General features: G+C 47.7%; 1 protein-coding gene across 7 annotated transcripts in view; it reads right to left on the reverse strand.

The window, feature by feature from the left end:
* Positions 1-26835, reverse strand: part of Ttc7b (tetratricopeptide repeat domain 7B) — a 251424-nt gene that overhangs the window by 93858 nt on the left and 130731 nt on the right. For all 7 annotated transcript variants that reach the window (XM_023719660.1, XM_004635133.1, XM_023719658.1 and 4 more), the window contains 5 exons: positions 12751-12834; positions 11696-11800; positions 9922-10039; positions 7575-7632; positions 1695-1767 (listed from right to left, as the gene is read on the reverse strand). In XM_023719660.1, the coding sequence (XP_023575428.1) occupies positions 1695-1767; positions 7575-7632; positions 9922-10039; positions 11696-11800; positions 12751-12834 (438 nt within the window). The remainder of the gene's footprint in view (positions 1-1694; positions 1768-7574; positions 7633-9921; positions 10040-11695; positions 11801-12750; positions 12835-26835) is intronic.

Genomic DNA, 26835 nt, shown 5'->3' on the forward strand with positions numbered 1-26835 from the left:
AGTGAGGGCACACTCTAAGCCTGCAGCTGTCCTAGCAGGTTCCATCTACTTATCTACTCTCCAGGCGACAACCTCCTGTGTGAACAGCACCCAACCTGGTCTTATGGCAAGGGTCGAAGGCAGGCTGTGCTGTGGTGCTGATTTGCAGAGATGTCCGGAGCAACCAGGGACAAGCTAAAAGAGGCTCAAAAGGATCTTAGGGAGTGGCTGCTTTGAGGGGGCTCCAGTTCTGGTTCCTTCATTCAGGGAGTCTCTGGTGCCAAACGCGTGTCGGACGGTATGCCAAATACCAGGGTAAAGCAATGGCGTTGACAGATGGGGTTCTGTCCTCCTGGAAACTTAACTCCAGTACTGATCAAGAGGAAGAATACAGGCTGTGGAGGAAGGAGGGTGTACAGAGGAGGCCAACTAAGCTCCTGGTGAGGGCAAGACCAGATGGGCAGTCTTTAGTCCACATCTGTGGCTGCCCTGGCAGCTCCCAATCAGCCCAGCTATGAGCCATACTTGCCAGGGGAGGTCCCTGAACAGGAGCAGTATCTTGGTACCCTCAGTCCCCAGGTTGCCAATGGGAGCCACTTCTCAGCATGTGCCCAGGCACCTGGGAAGTCAGATGCATGCCTCAGCCTGGGCTTGCCAAGCAAATGGCATGTGTGGGGAACTGACCTTTGGTTCACCCTCCCAGTCAGCACTCAGGAATGTGCTGGGGTCACCACCAGTGTCTGGCACCTGGTGGGCAGGCAGGCATGTGGCTGGAGCCTCTAGAACAGCTGGGAGGGGACAGAAAGCTCTGAGCATGTCCATGGCAGCTCAAGCTGCCTTTGGGAAGATGAAGGCCAGCTAAGCTTGGCCCTCTGGCAAGGAGAGCAGTGAGGCTCCTACCACAAATAGCCACTGTATATGACTGTTCCAAGCTTCCACATATTTTAAAATCACATATTTATTTATTTGGTACAGGGACTTGCGGCACAGCCCAGACTTGTAGTGATCCTCCTGTCTCAACCCCCCCAGGGCTGGGATTACAGGAGTGTGCTGCCTCACCCAGTTTTGGTCCTGGCACAGTGTGCCAGGAGTTCTGGGGCAAGCACAGCATGTGGTACCAGGGATTGAACTTGGGTCCTCACACCTTCCGGGCAGGCACTTAGACTGCCGAGCTATCTCCCCAGCCCCTTTCCACTCATTTTAAAGGACTGAGTATCTTTTGTTCAAACCTGCTAGCGTCTTCCTATCAGTAACGTGTGCCTTAAGACACACGCTAAGGACACACGTTAAGGCAGTAAGGACCCAACTAGTGACTGACTTCCCGCCATGCGACTCAGCTGGGCCTTGGCGACCCTATTTCTCTTAGCAAGGGACAAAAGCTCTTGGGTGATTCCCAGGAGCAGGGGGTACAGCATGTCCTGCACCCCTGCTGTCTGGCCTCCGAACAGACCCTGTGGATTCAATCTCCAGAAGCAGAGACTAGAACCCTTGTGTCTTCACTGCGGATACTCAAATGGACCAAAACCCAGGGAGGAGCTTTCCTTCCTGAAGACCAGACTTCTCTGGAGGAGTCAGCATCCTCCAAGGGAGGCCCTGGCTCCATGCCAGCCTCAGGTAAACAAAGGCAGGTTGTCTACTGCCTCAAACTGAGGAACCAAAGGGACTGCGTCAGCACGGGGTGCACACCCAGTGCGGTGGCCATTAGGGAGACTGACCTGCCTGGAGATTGCAAGCTGCAAAGCCAGGTAGAAAGCTGCCTGGTGATCTGTAGGTGACAGGCTGTGGGCCCTGAAAAAACATTCATGATCGTTAGCACACAGGAGAGGACATTTTTACTTCCCATATCAAACAAGTTGTCATGAATTCATATCTGTACTTTTCTGCCAAACCAAAACCCGCAGATCTGGTTTAACCATGCAGTGCTTCATTCATCTCATCCACTAATCAATGTGAAGCAGTTTTCTTCTGACCACAGTGCACAGGGATCACGCAGGAAGGAGCTTTGTCCAGCGTTTAGAAGGCAGCCGATACTCCCAGGTCTTTCAGAGGCGCCTGGAGGTGAAGGACCCACAGGCTCCGAGTCTGAGCTCCCCAGCAGATGCTTCCCTGAGCGGCAGCAGCAGCCCGCGTGTTGTAGTTGTTTACAGTAAAGCCACGTGGACATTTGGCAAGGCGATGGTTGCTTTGGTTAAGTTTGATTTGGCCTTAATGCCATTTCATCCAAATTTCTGGATTTCAGAGAAATCATATGAAAATCAAAGACCCAGCTTTGCTTATAAAATGAGGTTTTAGTTTTTCATGAAGCCAAGGGGAAAAAGAAATACTTATTCAGTCTTTTAAAGCTTCCACTAACTTCCATACAGTTTACTAATCGTGTCCATGTTCATACAATTGTGCTGGGTAAAATTCTGTGGCAGCGTGGACACCGAAGCGTGGCTGCATGAACTGCCTTCGACATGAGAGGGACCTGAAGTGCACACAACGGCACCTGACCGCAAAGTGGCCTTTTTTGTTTTTATGTGGAAGTCAACTGTATTTCACTAAGAGCAACTCAAAATACGATGGTGACAGGACATAGTTCGGCATTTCATAGTCTGGTGGGAAAAGAAAAACAAACTTGTACTTTCCTTAAAAGGAACGTGGAACAGACTAATTAAAAATGGTGGGCCTGGATAGTAAACAGAGCGTCTTACTGTTCTTTCAACATTCTGTGATTAAAGGAAGATCTTCTACCAGCAGAAAGCAAAGTGAAGAGAAAGCAGAAAACCCAATCATTATGGATTCATCCACGGTGATCCTGCCAAGGCCGGCTTTCTATAGACATAAGGCCTTTTCATTAACTCTATGTCTGCGGCAGGGGAAGGAGCAAGAAAGGCTACCAGGTATGGTGCTCTCCAGAAAATGTGCCGAGCCCCCGCACTCGGCGCACTGTTCAGCAAACGTGGTAGGTCACGTGCGGGCCTGAGGTCAGTTTTTTCAATAATCTTAGGAGCAAAGCAAACTCAAGACACACCATTTGGACATTCTCAGTGGAGTTTAAGAGGCAGAGAACTTGTCTTGTTGCCCTTGACAAGCTCTTACTTCTAGTAGGGGTCGCCGCAGCACACACTCCAGTTTTTAGTATTTGATAGGTATTGGTTTTCAGGGTTTTCATACATGCAAATTTTTTCCCCCTTTGGTGTTCATCAGGGAAAAGGAAATGCCACACTTTCTATTTCTTCCAGTTATTCAGGGAAGATGGTTAGAAAAATCAATTATGAAGAGATTTTTAAATGATTTAGAATGATTTAGTTTTTTTCTCATCATGCTTGCGAAATAATGAAGCCAGGTTTCTGCAGCCCTCAGAAAGAATTTCTCAGAGGTATAATTTTCTCAGCACAGTTCTTGCTTTCCACAAGTGAAGTTGAGCCATGACTGCCTCTACTCAACACCAACTGAGTGAAGAGCTAGTTGCGCTCTGGGGAATTCAGAGTGTGGCTAATGACGGCTCTGCCAAAGCAACTACCCCTGACTGCATGCCCATCCAACAGCGGTGCACTGCCGGCCACTGCAGAGGGACAGGAACAAGTCAGTGCTAGCAGCCCCGACATTTCCAGGGTACAGTAAAGACTTCCAACTTGGCTAATGACAAAAATCCAACCGCCAAATTTCTTAACAGCTGCAACTTAATCACACACATTTTAAATATCTTCTTTTAAAAATCTGGCCAATGAATTAAACAGACTAGTTTAGCCAATGAAAGGAAAAAAGCAATAAAGAGAATACCAAACAAAACATGAATGGTACATAGTGTTGATCTCCTGTAGGCTAAACCGCTCGCTTCAGGGGAGGAACAAGTTCAGTGGCTCAGCTTTCTGGGGCAGGCCCTTTGGTGTGTTCGCTGGTAAGCTGCTGGACAACAGTCATCAAGCAATGCGGGTGCAAGCCTGCTGAATCTACAGCAGCCCTGCAAGTCCCATTTCCATGCAGGGAGCACCTGCTAAGGTGCTAAGAGAAAACCAGAGACCTAAAAATGTTACCACAGGGACACTCATCAAGTGTTGCCACTGTCAAAGCACCTCCGCGTTTATTAAATCAATTTGTCTTTCACAAGGAAGAGGCTACCCCTCCACCCCTCCACCCACCTACCCATCTATCCACCCACCTATTCACATTATGTAGTGTCAATCTGATGCCAGGCCCTATGCCAGCCTGATTAGAGTGCCTTTCTTTGAGGGACCCTTCATACCATACTCCACCAGAGGGGAGACCCTAAATGATCATGACAGTACCCAGAGACAGCACACTAGGCTGCTGCTGAAGAGCTTTGGTCTCGCAGACCTCCGGGCCAGACCCTGTCCTCCTGTCCTTCATGCCATGAGTGTTCTGCTGGATTCCAGCTCGAATATTTTCTAGAGCTGGACCACCAACACAGAGAAGGCCAGTCAGTTTTGACCCTGATCCATAAGGCACATACTTTATAAAAATAATAATTTCAATTTATAAAGTATCTATAACTAAGCATTTTGCCCAAGCATGCCCTGAAAAAGAGGCAGAATCAGAGATGGCATGGATAATGCATGTCCTCAAAGTGCCATGCACTTTGAAAAAAAAGCCCATGCCCCTGTGGATATCTTTCTATAACCACCATGCTGCTTTATCTAGCCAGTTTTTCAGTCCTGGTTACCATGTACAAGAGATTAGTATATTGAGTATGCACGCCTGCCTAGACCTACTCTCAGGGATCTCCCACCAGGGACACACATAGGGGGACCAACTTGGTTTGTTTAGGACTTTCTGGACTTTATCACCAAAAGGCCTATGTTTTGAGAAACGGTTCAGTCTCCAAGAAATCAAGATAGCTGGCTAATCTATACACACAAAATATACCACATTTAAACTCAAGTTGGGGGCAGGGGAGATAGCTCAGTAGAATAAGCGCTTGCCTGGCAAGTGCAAGGGCCTGAGTTCAATCCCAGGTTCCACAAAAACAAAAACAAAAACAAAAACAAACAAACAAACAAAAAAACTCAAGCTAGGAGAGCAAAAAATAAAGACTGTGCACTCTGTACCACACTGAGTGACAGACCCAAAAGCCATCATGCGCCCTTTTTCTCCAGGAGCAGCCCTCGCTTTCTGCATTTGGGGATCAGTGCGCTGAAACGTGTTCTCAGGATCGCTTTTCCCAGGAGGCTGTGAAAACCCACGGAGGCTACACCTTGTAATGCTGCAAACAACATCGAGGTTTTCTTCTCTCTACTTTTCTACAGGACAATTGGGCTGGTTGAGTCACTTGTTTAAGCTCCTGCATGTGACAGAGCTGGCACTCTCGGGCCCAGGGGCCAGCATACCACTTGGTACCTGTTGGAATCGCCTAGGCAGCAAGTCTTTCTGAAATTTGATTCTAATCATAATTAAGAGCTAATTTTCACATGTAATATCAGCAACTTCATGCCTTTTTGAACTACACTTTCTTAAACAAAATATGCAAAATAATGGAAACAAAACTATAACAGAGAATATATAAAAGACACAGTAGATAAAGTACCTCACATCTAAGTGGTTTTGAATTATCTGTTTAGATTTAAAAAGTAATACACATCATTCTTATTTACCTACAATGTTGCCCTTAAAGATTTTTGTTAGGCCTATATTCACTAAATAGTCAAATGTGTACTTGAATCAAAATAATTTCATTTCCTTGAAAAACATTCTATATTTCACATAAATGCGGTTAGATTTCTGCAACAGCTAGGTAAGCAGGATTTTATCACCCTTTGTTCCCATATGAAGTAATACTTAAAAATCTTTTTGAATTAAAACCTAAGCAGGAAAGGAACAAAAAAGAATTTGGGCCAACGGAACAACTGTTATGTAATGCAGAGTTACACTGGCAGCTCCAGGCAGACCACCGCCGGGGCTGTTTTTAGAGAGCCAGTAAGAGGTGCTGGTTTAAGAAAAGTGAAACAGATGTAAAGGCCACTTTCTGAGGCATCCATGTGTGGGTTTTACAAAGTAGGACTGGGGAATTTAGAACTCAAAATCATTTGAAATGGAAATGCTTTCCACACTCCGTGCCGAAGAACACCAACAAAAGCTTAGTACAGAGACGGGAGATCTGTCTGCAGATGTCAACTGGTACTTTTTGTCATTAACCAGTCTGGGATTGCAAAGTGAAGGAGCTATTGACAAGCTGCTAGGAAACTGCTAGAAAGAAATAGGGTGGAAGTGTTTCATGCTCACTGAAACCAAATGGCAATGGCTTCCTGAAATGTGCACACATGGATGTCACGACAGCTGTGCAGGCAACCGTGGCTCTGAGGAAGGATCTAGATCAAATGCCAGGAATAAGGTGTGGGAAGGGCTCATGGGATTTTCAGATAAGTTATTAGTGTTGAATACAACCCCATGAAATCAATGCAGGTCAGACATATTTAAGGTGATAGGATTGATTCTACTAGGTTCACCTCACATGGCTATACTTTATTTATTTATTTTATTTTTTGTATTTTAGGGAAGGGTCTACAGGGGATTCAGGATCTCACTACTAGACTAGACTCATGGTGATCCACCTGTTTACAGCCTCCCAAGAGCTGAGATTACAGGCGCATGCCACCATGCCCAGCCTCAATTGCTGGCTCAGCGCACCCCGGGGGGTGGGGCCAGCACAGCAGGCCCGGGGATCGAACCCCTGGCCCCTGCGCCTGCTTGCAGGCACTATAATCCACTGAACTATTTGGCCAGCCCACACAGGGCTATACTTTAGAGCAGTAATTTCATTTAGTGATTTATGAAAGCTGCAGTATGGGTAAAATTAGGACAGGGTAGTATAGTTGGTATAAGAAAAGCTGGGCTAGAGTCGGGGGCACTGGTTCTACACTGACTTCACTCTCTGAGACTGTGCCTCTGACTCTGTGCTGCAGTCCTTACTGTGGTGCCATTACTACTTGTCCCATGTACTTGCTGGTGTCTAAGCACTGGGACATTCAAGTACTTAATAATTATAAGGCCCCGTCCTGGGTTCATAACGCCCAGACAAACACAAGGTGTTACAGAGCAGTGTAGGGCTGGGAGATCTGGGGCTTTCTGGAATCACTGATTTAATAGGATATTTCAGAAACTTTCTTAAATCTAGTTGTTTCTTTTCATTTCTTTAGATAAAAATGCATGGGGGCTGGAGAGATGGCTCAGAGGATAAGCGCTTCCCTGGCAAGTGCAAGGGCCTGAGTTCAATCCTCAGTTTCGCAAACAAACAAACAAGATAAAAATGCATGGCTTGACACATTTTTTAAAAGCCAGAAAAGAATTATCCCTTTTCTAGATGATGACAAATGCTTTTAATAAAGAAACCATCTCCCCAGACATAGAAAGTGTCTATCTATTGAGCTGAAGTCCCTTCATCGAGAATGAATAAAATGGATAAGCAGATTATGAACACAGAATTGCTTGGCAGCAAGTGATGCAGCGCATTTCGCTGCTGTATGCTTACTGCTGAGGATGACAGGCTCCCCGGGGTGAAACACTGTTTACATAATCTTTAGAAACACCCATTTTTACATTTATCATTCTTTGGTGTCATTACATACAGCCAAGTGAAAAGATGAACTTCCACTCACCTCTGAAATGCAAGAAGAGCCTTCCTCTGCAGGACCTCCTGCATCCCTCGCAAAGAAGCTAAGAAGAGGGTTCAGTTAGCAAGTGGCATGGGAGACCGGGAGCTTCTGACAATACAAAGTGCATCACAAGGATCATGTATACACCTGAATCAAAAGCAACAGTCCCAGAGAGCTCGTTGCATCAGGCACCAAGAGACAGGACATGGAGCCATTCCCATCCTGGAGGTACTAGCACATGGGTGCAAGGCTATGGACCACTGCCAGGATGACAGTGCCAGTTCCATGGTCACTGTTGGTAGCCCCAGTACATGGAGACCATTTCCAAAGAGCAGCTGGGAACTCCAGAAGGGGTACATCGGTCCTCCTAAGTAAAGGCATATAACTACAGACTGGAGTGTCTGGGATGCTATAGATGGGATGCCAGGACCAGTGATGTCAGAGCAGTCGGCCCTCATGAGTCCTTCCCGCCTTGAGACGCTACAACCTGACACTAAGGGCACCAGCTGGGTGCTATGAAAAATGGGTTAATTCATGGAGAATGGCCAGCATCTCAAATACTTCAATATGGACATAGGGGACTGAGCAGCCTACCCAACACTGATACAGGCAAACTGAGGTCGTGGTGTGAGCCATCGGTGTGAATCCTGGAATAAATGGCTCCCTTTAGGCCTATGCATGAATGAAAAACACCCTTTTTTGCTAGGATAAGAACATAAGCTCTTAGGGCTGGCGAGATAGCTCAGTAGAATAGGCGTCTGCCTGGAAAATGCAAAGTCCTGAGTTCAATCCCTGGTACCACCACCAAAAAAAAAAAAAAAAAGAACAAAAGCTCTGGAGGAAGGATTTATGGTAGAACTGTGGGAGGCCCTTATGCAGCCCCACAGATGAAGGGCCAGAGGGCTGCATGTGGCTGTGGCCCAGGGCTACCTTAGAGCAGTCACTGGGCTACAGAGCCCCAGGGAGACATAACTGAACCTGAATGCAACAGGAAACCCAACAGGGTCTAGGGGCTCCCAGAGTCACAGGGATGATCAGGGTAGAGTCTGAACCAAGAATTTTCATGAAAACTCTACAGCACTGCATTTACTATTCAAAAGTCTACTCTATTTGGAGCCATGTGCCAAGTATGTCCAATAAGCCATAACCATACATGGAAAATTAGTCTAATGTTGATTACTAAAAAGTAACTGATAAGCAAACTCCCCCAGGGTTGTTGATAGTTTAGGGTGGAGAGAAGGAGGATCTTGGGTAAGTGGGAAGTACTACTCACAGTCACAATACTATTTCCTCGTAGCAGTGTGGGGCTCGTGACTGGTGCGGGGGCATGTGAAGGGCTCCCTGGGTGGCAGCAAGGTCGTGCCTCCTGGGCAGGTGGTGTCTACAAGGGCATGTTGCCTTATGCTAATTTGTTAAGTTACATATTTATTTTTAAAGGATTTTTTTGCACTTAATATATTTAATCAAATGTTAAAAGAGTAACAAAACACAAAGAAAAAAAATGGAAATAGAAAGAAGTAGTCAATGCTCTAATTAGCTTCGTCTCCTTTTTTTCAATTATTTGTACTTTTTCTTTTCTTAATTTCTTATACATTGCTCCAGTTTTTTCTTCTTCCAATATCTGGTAATATGAATAGCTGGTTGTAAGACAATACCATGTATTACAACAAATACTGTGAAATTCATATTACTTTGTTAAGTAAAATTCTGTATGAGTTGTCAAAAAAAAATAATAAATAAATAAATAAAGAGTAACAGATCAGAAAGCAACTTATCAGTTGACACTTTCTGCAAACATACTGAAAAGTTCATGAAGTAGATGAACTATAAGCAAGGCATTTGGAAAGCCAGAAGCCCATCTACCAAAACTATAGCTAAAAGGGGGTACATGGGGATGCACGCTGCACTGCCTGTGCACGTATCTGTGAGTTAAGATGCGCACATGGAAAAGGGCCAATTCCTGACCCGTCACGGGATGGCTCCTGGAAGCGTGTGGCTCTGAGTTCTCCCACGGTCCTGTGCCTAAGATCTAACACCCTTTCACTCAGTTCTGGCCTAGGCCCAAGACTAGCCGAAACAGGTGCAAGGCTGGGTCGGGCAAACTATCTCAAGGCCCTGCTCATCTCGCCCCTCACAGTAGACGCCCTGCAGCTGCCAGCGAGGAAGCCCCGGCAACACCAGCCCACGCACCTGTGGGTGAGGCCTTCCTCCCCACTCCCAAGTGCAAGCAAAAGCGACAGCAGCACTGAGACCCCACAGGACAGCACGCCTGACTGAACCTCTCCCCTCCCCCAGGCAGAAAGGCTCCTGCAGGGCAGGCCTAGGTTCCACAACCAGGGAGCTCACTCACCGTCAGTGGCCTGCAAACTGTACGTGAGCCCCAGTGCTAAGTAGCCTTTGGCCTTGAACTCTGATGTTTTTTCTCCCACATCAACAACTGCTTTGGCAAACTTCTCAGCCTCTTCCAACTGAAAAAGGAGATTAAGTTCAAAACAACAACCACCTGCAGAATTTCGAACACGAGTTCTCATAAGCATCTGCTAGCGAGAATGGATTTCTGATGAGTCACTTTGAAAATAACTCCCAAGCCTCCCAATCCCGCTCTGGTGATTGAGCCTCTGTACCAATAATTCTCAGGGCTCTTATCTTGCCTTTTTTTCCCTTTTACTTCAACATTTTCCTTATTGCTTATTTGCCCTCTTTTCCAAAGTTGCTTTCTTACCTGTAGGGTTCTTTGTCCAATCTTTATTTTTTTTATGATAGTTTCTGTAATGAGACTGTGCTAGGTATTCAGAAGCTGAATTAAACTCACTGACCAAGAATAAAGTGCTCGGAACACTTTGTGTTTGGGTTTTTCCTTTTTTTCATGACAAAGAATCCTTTTAGGCTTACACTTGCTTTGTCACAAGCTCTCAAGTTTCTCAACTCCATCTATTTATTTTATAGTATACATCACGTGGACACCACACCAGCAGCTTCCACTGAAGAACGTGCACCTGAAAACTAGACCCACAACGAGACCTTGTGCACAATTTATTACAGGCCAAAAAATAATATTTGTTCCTTCAAAAGCATGATGAATGTTGGCGTTCCTGAAGCTGGGTGATAGCACATGCAGCTCAGAATAGTCACGATTGTTGTGTTTGAAAATTTTAGTAATAAAATGTTAGAAAAATACATAGAGCAGATTTGTTACACCCATCTCTTAGGAGGTTTATTTCAGGTGTTTAGAGATGGGCACGTTACAGTGATGAACAGAGCTGGGAGGACGGCAGCAGTCACTGCTGCAACCTGGCCCGCGCCGGATTGGTCCGGTCTATTCCACCTACGCCCAGGCCTGCCTGCACAGCCCCCTCCACGTCCAGCCCCACACTGTCAAAACCTACACAAGCACAACACAGCTGTGTGCTACAAATAAGAACCTGCTCTCTTTTCCTTTCTATGGTTTCTCAAGCAAAACTGGGTAAGAGTGGACTGCTTTCTCCATGTGCCTTCCTTTCTTCTGTTGGGTGAGAACCTAACGCAGAAAACCAAGCAGCAAGCATCACAAAGGCTGAGAAGGAGCCTGGGCCTGCAGGGCAGATCCTTAGCACTGATCTTTATACGAACTTTAAAAAAGAGGAAATTGAAACTTCTTCATCGGTGGCCATGATCTGTACCACCATCTCAGCAATTACTCTGAGTTTTATTTTGTTTTGTTTTGATCAATTCATGTTTGCAGCACCTAATGAGTGCGTTCATTGAGGGGCGTCTGTATGTGTATACAATACATCCTCAATTCTGAGTTTTCTATTTTCCACTCTAATGATCAATTTTTGAGGTAGTAAAACTGTTATAATCAAGCTCTTTCCAATTCAAAATTGATCAAGATTTGAAGAATAGGGTGCCTGGGAAGACAGAGGAAAGAAGAAAGTTGGAGTTAGATATGAGCTAAAGTAGCGGGTGACTCCATAGAGGACCCCCTGGCTGGGCCCACGAGCTGTACCTTCCCAGGCTTCCATCTCTCACTGCAGCAAGATGCCCCTGAGCACTAACTCCACCTTATCTCATCACTGCTACTCATCCCTGGGTAGCTCCCAGGGGGGAGGTTGGCAGCCCTGCCCGATGGGCCACACCCGACTCACCCAGTGCAGGGAGCCCATGCACAGCTTGGCAGCGAGCAGCGGGATGGTGGCATCGTCGGGCTTCAGACGGATGCACTCTTTCAGCACCTTCACAGCTCGAGCAGACTTGGTAGGAGAGAGGATTTCTGTGAAACTCAAAATTCTGAATAGAACCAAACACTACAGCCTTCTCACAGAGGTTCTGGTTGGGCTGCCTCTTGAAGGACTTTCCTAATCAAGAGGGACTGTGATAACCAGAACCTGGTATCCCAAGCGACCCAGAGTAAACAGTGGTTAAAACAAGTGCAATTGCCTCCCTGGTGTTGCCCTATTTAGTTCCCTACTTGTAGTCATTGTAAAAAAAAAAAAAAAAAAAAAAAAAAACCCACAGAACCTTATGCTATTATAAAAATTCAACACCATTTTATGGCATATCAGACTGAATTTCTGCATCTACTGAGCCCCAGAAATCTGGTATCTCAGACTTAAACATTCCCTAACTGGCCCAAATTAGCATGAGCCCTGATGGCTACATCTCTGCTGAGTGCATGCACAGTGTGGGCCGCTCTCCTAACTTCCTTGTGTATGTTAGTTCATTCTGTGAAGTAGGGACTGTTACAGCTCCATTTTACTGCTGGGGAAACTGAGGCACTAAGGGACTTGTCCTGGTCACTCGGCTGTGAGGGCAGTCCAGCTTCCGCACACCAGCTGCACTCTGGAGCCGTGCTTTCAGCCAACACATGGCCAGCCCCAGAGTGCCAAAGACCAAAAGACCTCTCCCTCCAGGAACATGTTTATGCCTGCAGATGAGGCTCAGGATCAGAACTAGCCAGGTCCATGAATAAGCCATATCCATTCCATATAAGTCTGTGACAGCAGGCAGAAAAAGCAAGTATTTCAGAGTTTTTCTTCTTGGTGTTATACCCATGTTGGCGCCCAAATTATTAAATTTGTTTGTTATGAAAGGAGCACAGGTCCATTTCAAACAGTTGCTTAGATGTCTACAAAGCCATCCCGTGACACTCAGTGACAGCAGGATGGACATGTAGAACTGTACATGGTGACAGGTGACTCACTTTTCCAGCAGCCATCAGTGAGAGCGCGAACTGGTACCACAAGTGGAACTCCTCAAAGGCGAACTTCATGGCTCTTTCTAAGCACTGGTTTGGAAAGATGAACAAAGGCAGATGACTGAGGATTGTCACAACTGGCCCCCAAGTGAGTCTGTGTCTTCTATACAAACCTAAGACCCCCAACCCTGGCTTCCCTTGAATGCTTAGAACACAACCTGCCAGCAAACCCCTCCAGAGCAGCCCCCACACGGCATGGAGCTGGGTGCCAAAGGCCGGGACAGTCCACAGTTGACCAAGACATGACTCCTAATCTCCAACAGCTCCGACTGAATAGGGAGAGAGGTGGGTACACACACAACTCTTGACTTCAAGGCACGTGACAAGTAACTCTGGGTGGAAACAGCAGCTTATAGCAAAGTGGTCCCAAGCATCAGGAAGCAGGTCCCCGAGCCAGGTGTCGATAACAAGAAGGAAACAACACAGCTTGGGAATGACAGGAAGAGAAGAGGACATGCTTTGGCTTGGCCGTGGCAAGTGCGGTACAGTCCAGCGGGGTCAGGCTGGTGGGCAGGCACAGGCTGGGCCATGCCACCGAGTCTGAAACAGTTGCTTCTCTCACAGTCGTCACCTCCCATCCAGCACCCCAGTTCTGTCGTCCCTCCTCTGCGCCCTTAAACCTCTTGTTGCCATAACTGCATGTCAGTGTGACTATCTTCAACCTCCTAGACCAGCCCAGGGCCCTAGGTGAAATGACCAAAGGCAGACACCATGGCTTAGCTCCCCAGTGCTGGCTCAGTGCCAACCAGGGCCTGCAAGCTACAAGTGAGCTTCCCTCGCAGACAGCAAGGAGCCTCCACTCCCTCAGCAAGAGAGAAAGAGACATGACTACATCAAGTTATAGGAAGGTCATGGGGTGCTGAGTAAGGTGTAAGGCCACAACGGAGGCAGGCCAGGAATGAGGGGGATAGAAGGGTCTAGAAGCTTCAGAACCAAGAAATACATTGGAATTAGAACTAGCAAGGAGAGCGCACACCAGGAGGGTGGAAAACATCTCTCCTGAAAGGGAAGGAGAGAGGAAGTGGTGGGGGGAAGGTGCTGAGGCATGGCCGAACAAAGGAAGGGCCTCCACAGGGGGGCAAGAGTGTCAGAGTGCTGCACCTGGCAGCTGAGGTCCAGCTCCTCTGGGGCCAGGAGCCATGGCAGCAGTTGTGAAGCTTGTTGGAGGAGGATTCCAGGCTATAAGGCCAGAGAAACAGGAAGAGAGGCAGATGAGGTGGGGAGAAAGGCTGTGAGGGGATGGGAAAAGCTCTTTGTCCAAGTTCTTGATTCTTCACAGGGGGCATGTAAGCAAATCTCTAACATAAAGGAAGAGACAGACAGAAAGAAGACACCCACAGGGTATTTTAGGCGCCAGAAGACGGGAGAGCAGCGGGTCCCTGGGACAAATGGGCTGACCACCAGGCCCTCTCACGGGAGGTGGTGCCCTAGTAGAAAGGGGAGAAACCATAGACAGTGTTCTCTCCACTAAAGTGGAATGAAGTAGCTGCTGGGAGGGAAAGGAAAAACATGACTATGCATTGGAAACAAACCCAAATGGAAAGGTTTGAACGAGAAAAGCTGACGCTGTTAAGGTCGGTCAGCTCGGAGGTAACGGTGTGGATGCACCGCGGTACCCATAACACCCTGCTGCCATTTTTCTCTGTGACCCATTAAAGCCAGTCAGGAGGAGAAGAAAAACAAATGACTTACCAGCATTAATAGGTGGAGGAAGGGGCAGGGAGCTGGGGGTGAGAGACAAGGAGCCACAAAAGGTCACAGAAAAGTGAGGTAGGTGGTCGGAGATCAAAATATGCCAGAACTCTAAATGGTCTTCACAGAGACAGTCACAGTCAATATTGTGCAACCTGATTTACTGTGAAAACTTGCCCTAGTAAAACTATATTAAAAAGTGAAGTCAAAAGCAGCTAGTCGGCCTGCCAAATAGCTCAGCAGATTAAAGTGCCTGCAAGCAGGCGCAGGGGCTGGGGTTCAATCCCCAGGCGCATGGTGCTGGCCCCGCCCCCGGGGAACACTGAGATGGTGATTGACACTGGGCCTAGTGGCGCGCGCCTGTAATCCCAGCTCTTGGGAGGCTGTAAACAGGCCGATCACCATGAATCCGATCTAGTAGTGAGACCCTGAACACCCTGTAGACCCTTCCCTAAAAATAAATAAATAAAAAGCAGCTAGTAAACCCCTACTACATGCTGAGCGAGGGTACAGGGTGGGTGTGTGAAGATCCCTCATGAGAGGAACATGCCCAACTCACACCTGGGGTGGCCCTGTGAGGACCTGAAGACCTTACTGGCACAGTGCCCTGCCCCTGCCCTGCCCCTTCAAAGCTGGAGGTAGGACAGCAAGAGGTGACAAAAGCCACCTAGTAGAATGGGTAGAAAGAGACAGCATCTGTCCCCGGAGGCAGGAGGAGCAACAGGAACACTGACAACTACCTCCCATCAGGCTACCTGTGGTGGAGGACAAAATAATTTCTATTTGGTTAAGCCAAGGTACACTGGCTTTGGTAATTACATGAGGATGCACCCCCAATGGTATGGACAGCAGGGGCAGCCAGGCATCCGAGTCCATCCTCCTCTAACTGCCCTGCGCTGCAGAAAAATGACCTGCAGCTGCACGGCCTGGGGGTGGGAGAGCCAGTGGTACTTAGGAACTGACTCTGGTGGTGGGAGCTGAGGGCGGATGGGGGGAAAACAGGGGTTATAACTGTAGTGGCTGAATTAGGGAGAGCAGAGAGTGGACAATGACAACAAATGAGGTTTGTTCCACAGCTCTCCTCAACGAATTCACTGCATTTCCACCCATAAGCATCTTAATGGATCCACAGAAACATTCAAATGTTGAAATGTTTTTTCTTCCTTCTTGTGCTAGGAGGGATGACAAATATCAACTGTTTTCCTGATAAACAAAAGGAACTCAGCCGCTGAAACAGACTGTTCCCAATCAAAATGCCCCATGCTATAAATAAGTGTGCATCCTTGTCTTCTTGTGTGTCAAAGGCTAACGTGCTTGTCACACTCTGCCACAAACACTTGCTAGAAGCTCAATTGGTATCGTGCTCCTTTCCAAGGGTGGTTGGAAAACAGCACAGGAAGATAGTGCTGGCCCTCAAACTGATGGAGTTAACAGGACCCCAGGGGCTGGGGGTTCCTGTGGGGAGCACCCAAGTGGAGCCCCCATGCAGAGGGTATCCATCATGTTGACTATTACTCTGAAGGGATATGGAAGTGAGGAGAGTAGAAGCAGTTGCAGAAAGGGATGCAGTAGGTCACGTGACCTAGGCAGGGCAATCAGGGTCTCCCAGAGGCTCTAGAACATGTGGAGGTGGGGGTGGGGCTAGGGGTGAGGTAAGACATGCAGGGGCCAGGCCCACCAGCACTGAGCCATGCTCCTGAGTGTCTGTGCTAGTCTTCTCTCAGTCTCCTGTGGATTCTCCACAACTGCTTCCTCTGCTAAAGGTGACAATCAAGTTCTGTCATCGAGGACCAAGACAGAAGGTACGCTCGAGCAAATGCCTCAAGCGCCTCTTGCAACAACTCCAACCTGCCAGCCCCAATAAACAGTTGTATGGCTTCTGTCTGAGGAACGCTTGGAATAGCAGAGAGCTCACCTGAAGTGAACTCTAGCTGGAAAATAAAGCTCTGGGCTGGCCAGGCGCAATGGCACACACTTACAATCACTGCTCATCAGGAGGCTGAGTGGGGAGGGTCAGTGAGACCTTGCCTGAGAACAAAATGAAAAGGGCTAGGAATACAGCTCAGTGGTAGAATGCTTGCCTGGAATGCTTGAGGCCTTAGGTTCAATGCCCAACGCCACTAACCAAACAAAACAATACAGAAGAACCTACAGAATGTGTTGTGCATGTGGGCACACACCTCTTTGAACCTAAGGTCCTCACTGAAAGTTACTGGGGAGATTAGGTCAGCTAATACTTAAAGAGACATAAGAAACTACCCCAGCTAGAGGCTCAAAGTAAGCTCTAAATAAAGGTTAGCTATTGCCACTTTAAAATCTTTTAACATTTTTACAAAAGAAAATGTAACTAATTCCATAATACCAAACACCACAATCTGAATGTCTGAATGCTCATATTTGCAATGAATATTCACTTTCCTTGTGGGAGAAAAGGACTCAGTGTGAGACCAGGAAAACAAGGTGCTACATTCCAGAACTGGATTAGGATGTACATTCCAGAACTGGATTAGGATGTTTACGGTGTACTCTTCAGCAAGTCACTCTGTAGCACTTACTGCGTAGGCAAGCAGCACGCTGACTGCCTTACAAGCATAGCCTTGCGTGGTCATGTAACAACCACCCAGGCCCACGCAGGTTCGATCCAGGACCCTGAAGCACAGGGCATCCGTGACACGCTGGTCTCAGGGAGCTGGCGGTAGAGCCAGATGTGAGTCAAGCAGCCTGGTCCCAGAGTCTGAGGTGGAAATCACGACTCCCACTGCTTCTGGGGCTTTGATAACAGACACGCCACTCAGCAGGCCGCTCATGTTGCATAAGGCAAAGCATAATTGAACAAAAGACTCCTAGAAAGACCACATGCTCCCAGAACGATTCGGGGGGTTCAGCAATATGTTTTCTGTTAACAGGACAGCCTTTTTCCTGTGGCCTTTTTGGGATTCCAGAGGCAACCAACGACCAGGACCTTTCCAGCTTGCAGCATTCCAAGAACTGCACTAATTTCCTATCACCCAGCAGCACCATGGCAGCCCATCTCAGAGAATCTCAGTTTGACAAAGATTCAGGCAGCTCACACAGCTCCTCTTCGCTGCCACTTCCTTCACGGTCCCCGCCCAGTCTGCTCTTCTTTCTCTTTGCAGCCACAGGGTAAGGAAAGGCAAGTGAACAGTCATAAGCCGGTTTCCGCCCCACCTCAGAGGTGTGCAGGCCCTGGTGCTCACCTGGCTGATGGCTCTGCTCTCCTGTGGGCTCCTGGCACTTTGTGACACTCAGCCCAGGTACACTGCCCTCAAGGTGACCACAAAGCACCGGACACTCCCTGAATTCTGATGCCACACACTGCCTAGATAGCGAACATCCTCGCTGTTTCCACGAACACCAAGATGGCACAAACCCTTGAGCATATTATAGTCATGACAGGAGAGCCCTGCCTACAGGGCACACCTATGTCCATAGGAACACGGATCACTCCTGGGGACGCTGCTAGCCGAAAGCTCCTGCCTCAGCTGGGCTGGATGCTCACTCAACTGTTTAACTTGTCCTGTTAAGAACTTCCAGTCGTATCTGTATGTGAAAGAATAAAACTGTCCAGTTTTCACGTCATAGGGAGGCTGAGAAATGAAATACATGATAATAAGACAGAAAGCATTCACACCTTAACAATGGTTCTATGAAAAAGAAATACTGATGGAAATGGATTTTTCAGAAGACAGCAGGTGTCTTGCGCATGGGACTGGCGTGGGGCATGAGTGAGGGGCTGCTGGAGCCTGCAGGTCTGGCACAGGGCAGGGGGAGGCAGCAGACCCACAGTGAGGCCCTGTTTCTGGGGTCAGCCTGCTCAGGCCTGAGCCAGGCTCCTGCCTCCCCAGTCCAGGCTTGTTACAGGGCTGAAGGAAGCAGTATGTGGAAAATGCGCCCCTGAGTGAGGAAACAGTGAATGCTGTCCACGTGAAAGGTGGCCAGTGTTGCTTCTGTGAAGCGAAACAGCAATAGATTTAATGGGGTTTGACCTGAAGAGGAGAAGACAGGGAATGAGGAACTCTGGGAACAGATGGGGGTGTGTGTGTGTGCCAATGGGCAGCACCAGGAGAGAGGACTGGAGTCTCTGAGTACACAGGGAGGGATGAGAGCGAAAGCCTGGCCCCTTTCACTTCTGGGGTCTGGTGAAGAGGACAGCGCAGGCCAGGGACGATCCCATCCAGGGCTACACACTGAGAAGCAGGTGACATCTCCAAACCACTGTGCTCTCAAGAAAAGATGACAGACTTTCTTGGTAAACACGGCACCTCCAGAAAGACAGGAGCCAGAGAGGCAAAGGAGCCCTGCCACCCCTCCGAAGCTCAGGTCACACTACTCGATGCCACGGACACTTGGTAGAATCATCGGTGGCCCGCCATGGCAGGCCTCTCATGTGAGTGACAGTCCCAATCTCACTTGTAAACATGTTCCCTTCTGGAGCAAGGGCTTATGTCTTTCCTGCCTCTTATTTCAGTTTTTCGTACACAGCCATCTTTGAGAGGCTTTGGGAACCAGACACCCTTCTGGCATAAGAAGGGATTTTGCAATTACCTTCCTTGTATGCACAACCCAATTACACCAACTGGGTGCATGGCAATGACAGCTGCACAATGCCATGAGCAAGGAGAAGCCAGGCTCTATTTTTGGAATCCAAGAGTGAGAGTCAGCATCCAAAACCCAAGGGGTAAGGGATAGAAATAAATCATCAGATACCGCTTGCTCTTGGCCTCCAGCCCAAGCATGAAATCCATCACTATTAAAAGAGAGCGACAACAGTATGAAGCGTCTTCTTTATGCCCCTGATGGACTCGATGCTAACAGTTCTCATTAGATAGATCCTTCCATTGGTCAGTAAGGCTGTCTCTTCCACATCCTATGTACCTAATGAGCCAGTTATTAAATACGCTTCTTAGCAGCCATGTAGCAATGGAGGTTTTTATTCTAAATTAATATAGTGTATGGGTAACATACACCATATTCACTTTTCTTGAACAGTGTTGAAATAATTGGATCTCTACCAGCAAAAAAAAAAAAATAAGTATGAGGTAAGTGGAGTCTTATCTTATACCATATACAAACTTAACTCAAAATAGATCAAAAGCCTAAGTATATGAATAAAAAGTATGAAACGCTTAGGGGAAAACATAAGGGTGTTTTCAAGACTTGGATTTGGCAATGGAGTCTTAGATTTGACAGTAAGAGCATAAGCTACAGAGGCATACTGGGTTGGATCAAAATTACAACCTGTTGGCTAGGGAGATAGCTCAGTGGAATAAGTGCTTGCCTGACAAGTGCAAGGTCCCGAGTTCAATCCCTGGTACCACTAGAAAAAAAAATAATTACAACCTGTGCATCTCAGGACATTATCAAAAAAGTAAACTGACAACATACAGAGTGGGAGAAAAAAAACCTGGCAAGTTGTATATCTGATAAAGTTATCATGTGGAATAAACAACAATTGTAACAACTAAAAAAACCCACACAAATAAAAACAATTTTAAATTGGACACAGGATTTATATAGTCATCTCTCCCAAGATATACAAACTGCCAATAAACACATGAAAAACTGCTCGATATTGTTAGCCATTAGGGAAACGCGAATCTAATTCAGAATGAGATGGCACTTGATACTTACTAGAATGGCTATCATCAAAACAACAAGTGTCGATGAGGATGTGGAAAACTAGAATCCTTGAGCGCAGCAGTGATGTAAAATGGCATCAGCACTGTGAAAACAGCTTGGTAGCTTCCCAAAAAATTAACCCAGAATTAGTATGTGACCCAATTCCACTCCTAGGTGCACACTCAAAAGAACTGAGCAGAGCAACTCAGATACCTGTACGTCAGTGTTTACAGCATGTTCACCACAGCAAAATGGGGCAGCGTCTCATGACCCAATCATAAATTAATGGGTGAACAAGGTGTGGCACATGTACACAATCCTCACCAAAGGAATAAAGCTCTCATGCATGCTACTAGATACACTTCATTGTGTGGCTGAACCGTAAAGATGTTAGCTAAGTGAAATAGTGTATTATATGATGCCATGTTATACCAGGTACCTGGAACTGGGAAATTCACAGCAGAGAGTAGATTAGAGTTTGTCAGGGTTTGGACGGAGGAGACAATGGACAGCCATTGCTTAATGGGTAGAGTTGCTCTTGGAGAGGATGGAAAAGTCTGGAATCAGTGGTGACAGTTACGCAACAAGGAGAATGCAATTGCACTGGATTGCACCTTTAAAAAATATTAAAATGGCATCCTTAAACAAATTTTAAGAAGCAAAAAACAAAGCATGAGTTATATCCCTGGATACTGGTTTCTCTGAACTGAACCGTTCTAAGGTTTAAACTTCATTCCTCCCAAGAGTACGGGCATTTTCCTTGAAGGCCACAAGAAGAGAGCAACATTTCATTCAAAAAACGCTTCCACAATGTGGGAATGGAGAACCAGCGGCTGTGTGGGGGTTGATATTCTTGAAGACAGGCTGGCATGCAGAAGTGACACTGGTGGTCTCTACCAGGCTGATCAAACATCTAGACCAGAATGAGGCCTGTTCGGGGCTCTGCCCACCTGGCTGTCCACTGCCTAATCCCCACGGAATGCCCCTCAGCCTCTGGACCTGCACGGGGAAGGTCCATTTCCTGCACATAAGGGCCAGCTCACCTCTAAGTCCTGGAAAGGGGAGCGTCAACTGTGAAGCACTGAAGTGCAGAAAGGTTGTACTCGATACCCATGCCATCACGAGTCAGGCATCGCAACTTTACCTGGGTCTCTCACAGGCACTGGCGCCTTCCAGGGACTGCAGCACCCACATCAAGGTGGAGCCTGTGCTGTACCGGAGGGCTGCCCAAGATGCCCTGCTCCAAAGTAAAATAGCAAATGGTGGCCTGGTAACAGGCTTAGTTGGATACATGGAGCTCGTCACAGCGTTCACTGAACAAATCCGCATTTAGATTGGGGAGGTGTAAATGTCCCTCCGGTACAATCACTACCCAGACAGTTGTGCCCACAGAATACACTGTTGTTTTGATTTACCATACACAAATGAGCATAAGTTCAACAGGAAAAACAAAAATACCACTTCTGTCTTTAGAGCTGCCGTGTCTATGTAGGGGAACACACACAGCCTTCAAAAAGGACCCTATAATATGCTGTCAGAATGGAGCCATTAAGAGTCAAATTTGAGAAACAAACTCCTTAGCAGCTTGGGTTCATTCTGAACAACAGAGGAAGCTGTGCTTATTGCTTTACTTTTAATAGCACGGGTTGTCATGCCAACTAGAGCTGCTGTTTAAATTGAAGGGGAAAAAAGAAGAGCTCCTTCCTACATGAACCTTTCAGCAAGGCTCACAATTAGTCTTTACAGAACCATAAAAATGCATAGCCCTGGAGAGATGGTAAGCACTGGGCTTACATTTAACCTGTCCGAGAGAGGCCATGGTAAAGCCTGAGCTTGCACTTCCGCAGCTCAACGCTCCAGATCCAGAATCTGGCTGAACAGTACCCAGGCATGAAAGGCTTGAGGCAGGCACATGCCCGGACAGCCACTCTTGAGCTGGGGACCAGCCTCCTGTCTCATGTAAGTGCCTTAGAAGAAAGGGGCAGGGACCGAGCAGTGTCCCTGTGGGCGCGTCTCCTCACGGCTGGCTCTGCCAGTCCTGCACTGTGCACCCACTGCCCCAGAGGGCCAGGAGGAGAGGGAACATGCTGGCATTCAAGCAGGGCACCTTCCCCTTCCTTTTCGGTGCTTAGAAGCCCAAGGAGAGGAGCCAAGAAGAAAAATGAGCCCTGTCCTGATGGAGACGTGGCGATGCTGGTGGGGACAGAGAAGGATGGACAGAAGCTCTTCTCTCATGACGGCCTGATGTTGTGACCTGTTTACAAAAGCCTCCAGCAGCACAAAAGATGTCTGCATCACTTCTGAGACAGAGAAGACCTGCTCACAGATCAGCCGCAGTCTGATGAGGTTGGCTCCCACCAAGGAGGGACACACACAAGGTCTGTGCACAGGTAGTTACAGGACAGCCCAGCCCTAGGCCTTCTTTCCCACAGCTCTCCCACCCTGCCCCTCAGGCAGATCGCTCCCACTTCCACTGTGGTAGTCAGGGTGTTCTATCCTCCTAGACCGCAGCACCTCCCCTTACCCACGGGGGACACGTTCCAAGGTCATTAACAGATGCTCGAAGCAGCAGTTGGTACCGAAGACCACATACACTGGCTTTCTTCCTCCATGTCCTGCGTTACTGCCAGAAAGCACGAGAGCTACTGCGCTTCCCACGTCTGATGCCCTCAGACTTCCCCTGCAACACTATCTTCGCACTTCAGGCCATTATTACTGCAAAATGAGGGTTAGCACCAGGATGCTAAGCCAGTCACCCTGACAGCCAAAACAGTTACTAAGTGACTAACGGATGCTGCCCACGGGGATCGTGTGCCCTGGCCCCTTTCTGTCTTTCTCCTCTGCAGGGCAGACAGTACAGGACTTGGTCATTCCACTCAGAACAGCTTGCTTTTTGAAATTTAACTGTTTATGCCTACAATTTTCCATTTAATATTTGTAGAACAAGGTTGATCAGGAAGCAGGAAGCCAAAATCACAGAGAGCAAAACTGTAGAGACGGGGTTTCCCTGCATCTAATTGCTGTATCTGCGGTGGCTCTTTCTCTCCGACCCGTGCTCCCACTCACTTTATCTGGGATTTAACATGTTTGCACTGTTAAGTCTTCTCTAACTGATTTATCTTTCCATGTGTTTGTTTGGGCTCAGTAAGTAGCTAGGAAACTTCTTGAGGGCAAAATAGCTTGTTTTGTATACTCCCCTGATTTTCCGGTGCCTGGTAATCCTAGGTACACAGTGGTGGTAACGGCAGCAAAAACAGCACACGGTATCATCTGATGAGTTGTGTTAGGTTCTGTCTGAGTGCTTTGCGTGTATTAATGACTGTAACCCTCAACCTTGTTAAGGTATGCACATGTACAATTCCTATTTTACAGTAAGAGAAACTGACACTCAGGGGCTAATGACTTGTCTGGGATCACGTAACTGTTCAGTGGCAGACACAGAACTCAAATCAAAATTCTCTTGAGATAGAGTTTAAAGCATGGACATGCTGGCTGGGGAAGTAGATGAGACCCGCTAATTACAAAGCTCCTGGAACAAGTGTGGGGAACACTTCCCAAAGCCTTGCGTGGAGACTTCTCACAAGAACTTGAGCAGGTTTTCAATAGGATGGCCTAGACCTGACGTGAGCCCCAGGAGCAGGATCTCAGTGTGCCTCTCAGGGAAAAATTCTCTTAGGTTTCCTTAAGATTTGGACAGTCCAAAGGACATGGACACCAAGAAGCGCTCGCTGTCATGACTTTCCTCAGGGCAACCCACTCTGCTTTCCCAGGGCATCCTGTGACTGGTTTTTGTCCTTCTCCTTGGCACATGCTCACTCTGCGGAGCCAGCGTCTCCTTCACTCTTCACTTTTATTTTCTTGAATAAACTTGGCCACTCTTTTTGCTCATTTTATTCAGTTCTGTGTTTGAGACAAGAATAACCTGGAATCTTAATTCCAGAGGGAGAGGTGGGCAACCCGGAACCTGCTAACGGTTAGTTAGTGAGTCACTTTGAGAAGGAGCTACCTGCTAGCATTCTGACTCAGAGACTGCGGCCAAGGATACGTTAGGTTGCTGACCTGGGTTTTGGGTATAAGGAGGCAGGATGGGCTGTGTGCCCACAGAACAAATTGTGGTACAGCCACACAATGGAACATTATTCAGCCACAGAAGGAGTAGAATGCTATTACTAGTAGATAGTGCAATGTGGGTAAACTTGGAAACATGCCAACTGAAAACCAGGTATAAAAGCCACAGACTAGATAGTTCTATTTATATGAGATATCCCAAATAGATAAGTACAGAGAGACAGGAAACAGATCAGCAGGTGAGAAGGACGGAGGGCAGAACATGGAGTGGCTAAGGGGCGTAAAGTTTTCTCTTAGGGTGACGAAGACGCTTGGGAATTAGAAGTGATGGCTGAGGCTATGATTTGGGTGTGGCCTGAACATCCACAGGGCCACTGTGAGTAGCAGCTTGGTCCCTAGCTAGGGCTGTTCAGATAGCGGAACCCTCAGGAGCTGGGTCCTCAGGTCCGCAGGGCGTGAGGACTGCTTTGAAGTGAGCACACCGGGCCCTGCCCGTCCGCCCTGCTCCTGGGTTGGGATGCAGGCAGTCGGTCATCCCTGCGTGCTCCTGCCACGAGGTGGAGCAGCGAGTGGGCGGCCTTCTCTACAGAGCCCACACTATACTGTTTGGACTCTGGGCCTCTAAGGCCATGAGCCAAATACATACACTTCCTCTGCCTTGTACACAGCCTCAGTGAGATACGTCATTATGGGGATACTAAGCTGACTAACACAGCTGCACAACAGTGTGCTCCAAATGCCACTGAATCACACACTCTTAAATGGTTAAATTTGTTTGTTTTTTAAAATTTAATTAATTTATTTATGTGTGTGTGTGTGTGTGTGTGTGTGGCCAGCTCAGCCCACCAGGGGGCGGGGCTGGATGGCATGTGGTGCTGGGGGATTGAACCGCAGTGCCTGTGCTTTGCTAAGCTTGTTCTAAGTAGGTGCTTTAGACTACTGAGCCATCTCACCAGCCCTAAATGGTTAAATTTGTTATATGAATTTTGCCTCAGCTTAAAAAAAGTCCAATTACCCTTTAATTTAAAAGTTCTGAGAAAATGGAATGGCAAATGATGGAGGCTGAGGCAAATGGAGTCAAGAAACCCCCAGTTAAGTGAAGAAAAGAGGAAAGCAGCCAGTAAGACCATGTGGACTTGGTCAGAAGGAGAGTGGTCCTCGCTCACATAGTACGGACCAGGCCCTCCCTCTGTGGTAAGCAGGACAGCCAGGGTAGAGCCTGAAGGTGCTGGGAGTCTTCGTCTTTCTTGTACAGCATCCATCATCTTAGGCCATCTGAGACAGCATGGTTGTCACACATTCTGGGTAGGTAGGTGGGCAGGAGTTCCAGCTGCCTAAAGTAAAGAGGCTGAGACTCGAGGCCCTCACTAAAAATGCAGAGCCCGTGCTGAGCCTTCCCTGGGTCTGCCACATAGGTGGTAGCCACTTGCAGGTGGCTGCTGCCCTCTAGATTGGCAGCTGTTTATAGGCAGGGCCAGGCCTTACAGCACCTGGCTTTGAGCAGGTGACATCATAAATATGTGTTGAAGAAAGGCACATCCTCTGTGCCATTTATCCAATCAATTGATTTATATTTTTAATACATAAAACACAGATATGCTACAAAATCCAAAAGGCTCCAAGGGCTACACAGGGCCTTACTCCCTTTCTTCCACCCTACCACTCCAAAATATTTGATGCAATCTTTGGCACTGTCTGCATCATTGAAATGTGACTAGTGGGTGACATCTGAACTGTAGAGGTTCCCGTGACCAGACTATCCAGTGACCTGGGTGTCAGGTCATCATCGAAGGTGGGAGCCACAGGTGTGACAATCATGACACCAAGAAGAAAGCCATGTGAGTGAAAAAAAAGTCCTGGGATTCCACCCAGGAGGAAGCACATGCCACAGAGCTGCTGGCTTGCAGAAGGATTCTGCTAAGGTGACAGCCATCCCCCACAGCCACTCATGGAATGATAAGCCACAGGCAGGGGCCACGCAGACTGTCCACTAAGCTGGCCACTGTCTTAGATGTGACAGAAATGCTACACTGCTGTGTGGGGGGATGAAAGCAGACACACAAGCCACACCCACTGGGGGCCTAGGGAGGTGTCAAGTGGTTGTCTGAAAGGAAGACGCCTTGTTCACCTTAAAAGGACTCAACAGTGAGCTGGTGGCACTGACCCCACTGCCAGGCTATGCAGCAGACCTGCTGGTCAGGAGACAGCCCTGGAAACTAAGTCACCTGGAGAGGGCTCAGACCAGTCTGTGCCCCCCACCCATGCCTGGATGCATCGGACGGAGCAGGCCCTGTGTGCTGGGGCCTATGGACTCACGACCATGTCTAGCCACGTCGCGAGGGTCTGTGTGCGCCTTCAGCTTTTTTAAGGCTGAGTAACCATTGCCCTGTGTAGTCACCAAACCAAAGACTAAAAAAAGATTCAAGCTACGCAGCTCATCTGTTCCCGAGGTGCCTGCCTAATGGGGCGATGCACCGGCAGGCTAGAGGGCGAGTCGAGCCCTGATCTGATTTCAGCCAATCTGTTACTGTATTTCATTCCCTGTCCTTGTGCCCAGAGGCTGTTGCAATGGGCATAAATTTAGAAAGAGAAAGACAAATAACATGGAAAAGTTCATTTTAACAAAATAGG

This window comes from Octodon degus, unplaced genomic scaffold (assembly GCF_000260255.1).
Source record: "Octodon degus isolate 3935 unplaced genomic scaffold, OctDeg1.0 scaffold00070, whole genome shotgun sequence".
Lineage (NCBI taxonomy): Eukaryota > Metazoa > Chordata > Mammalia > Rodentia > Octodontidae > Octodon > Octodon degus.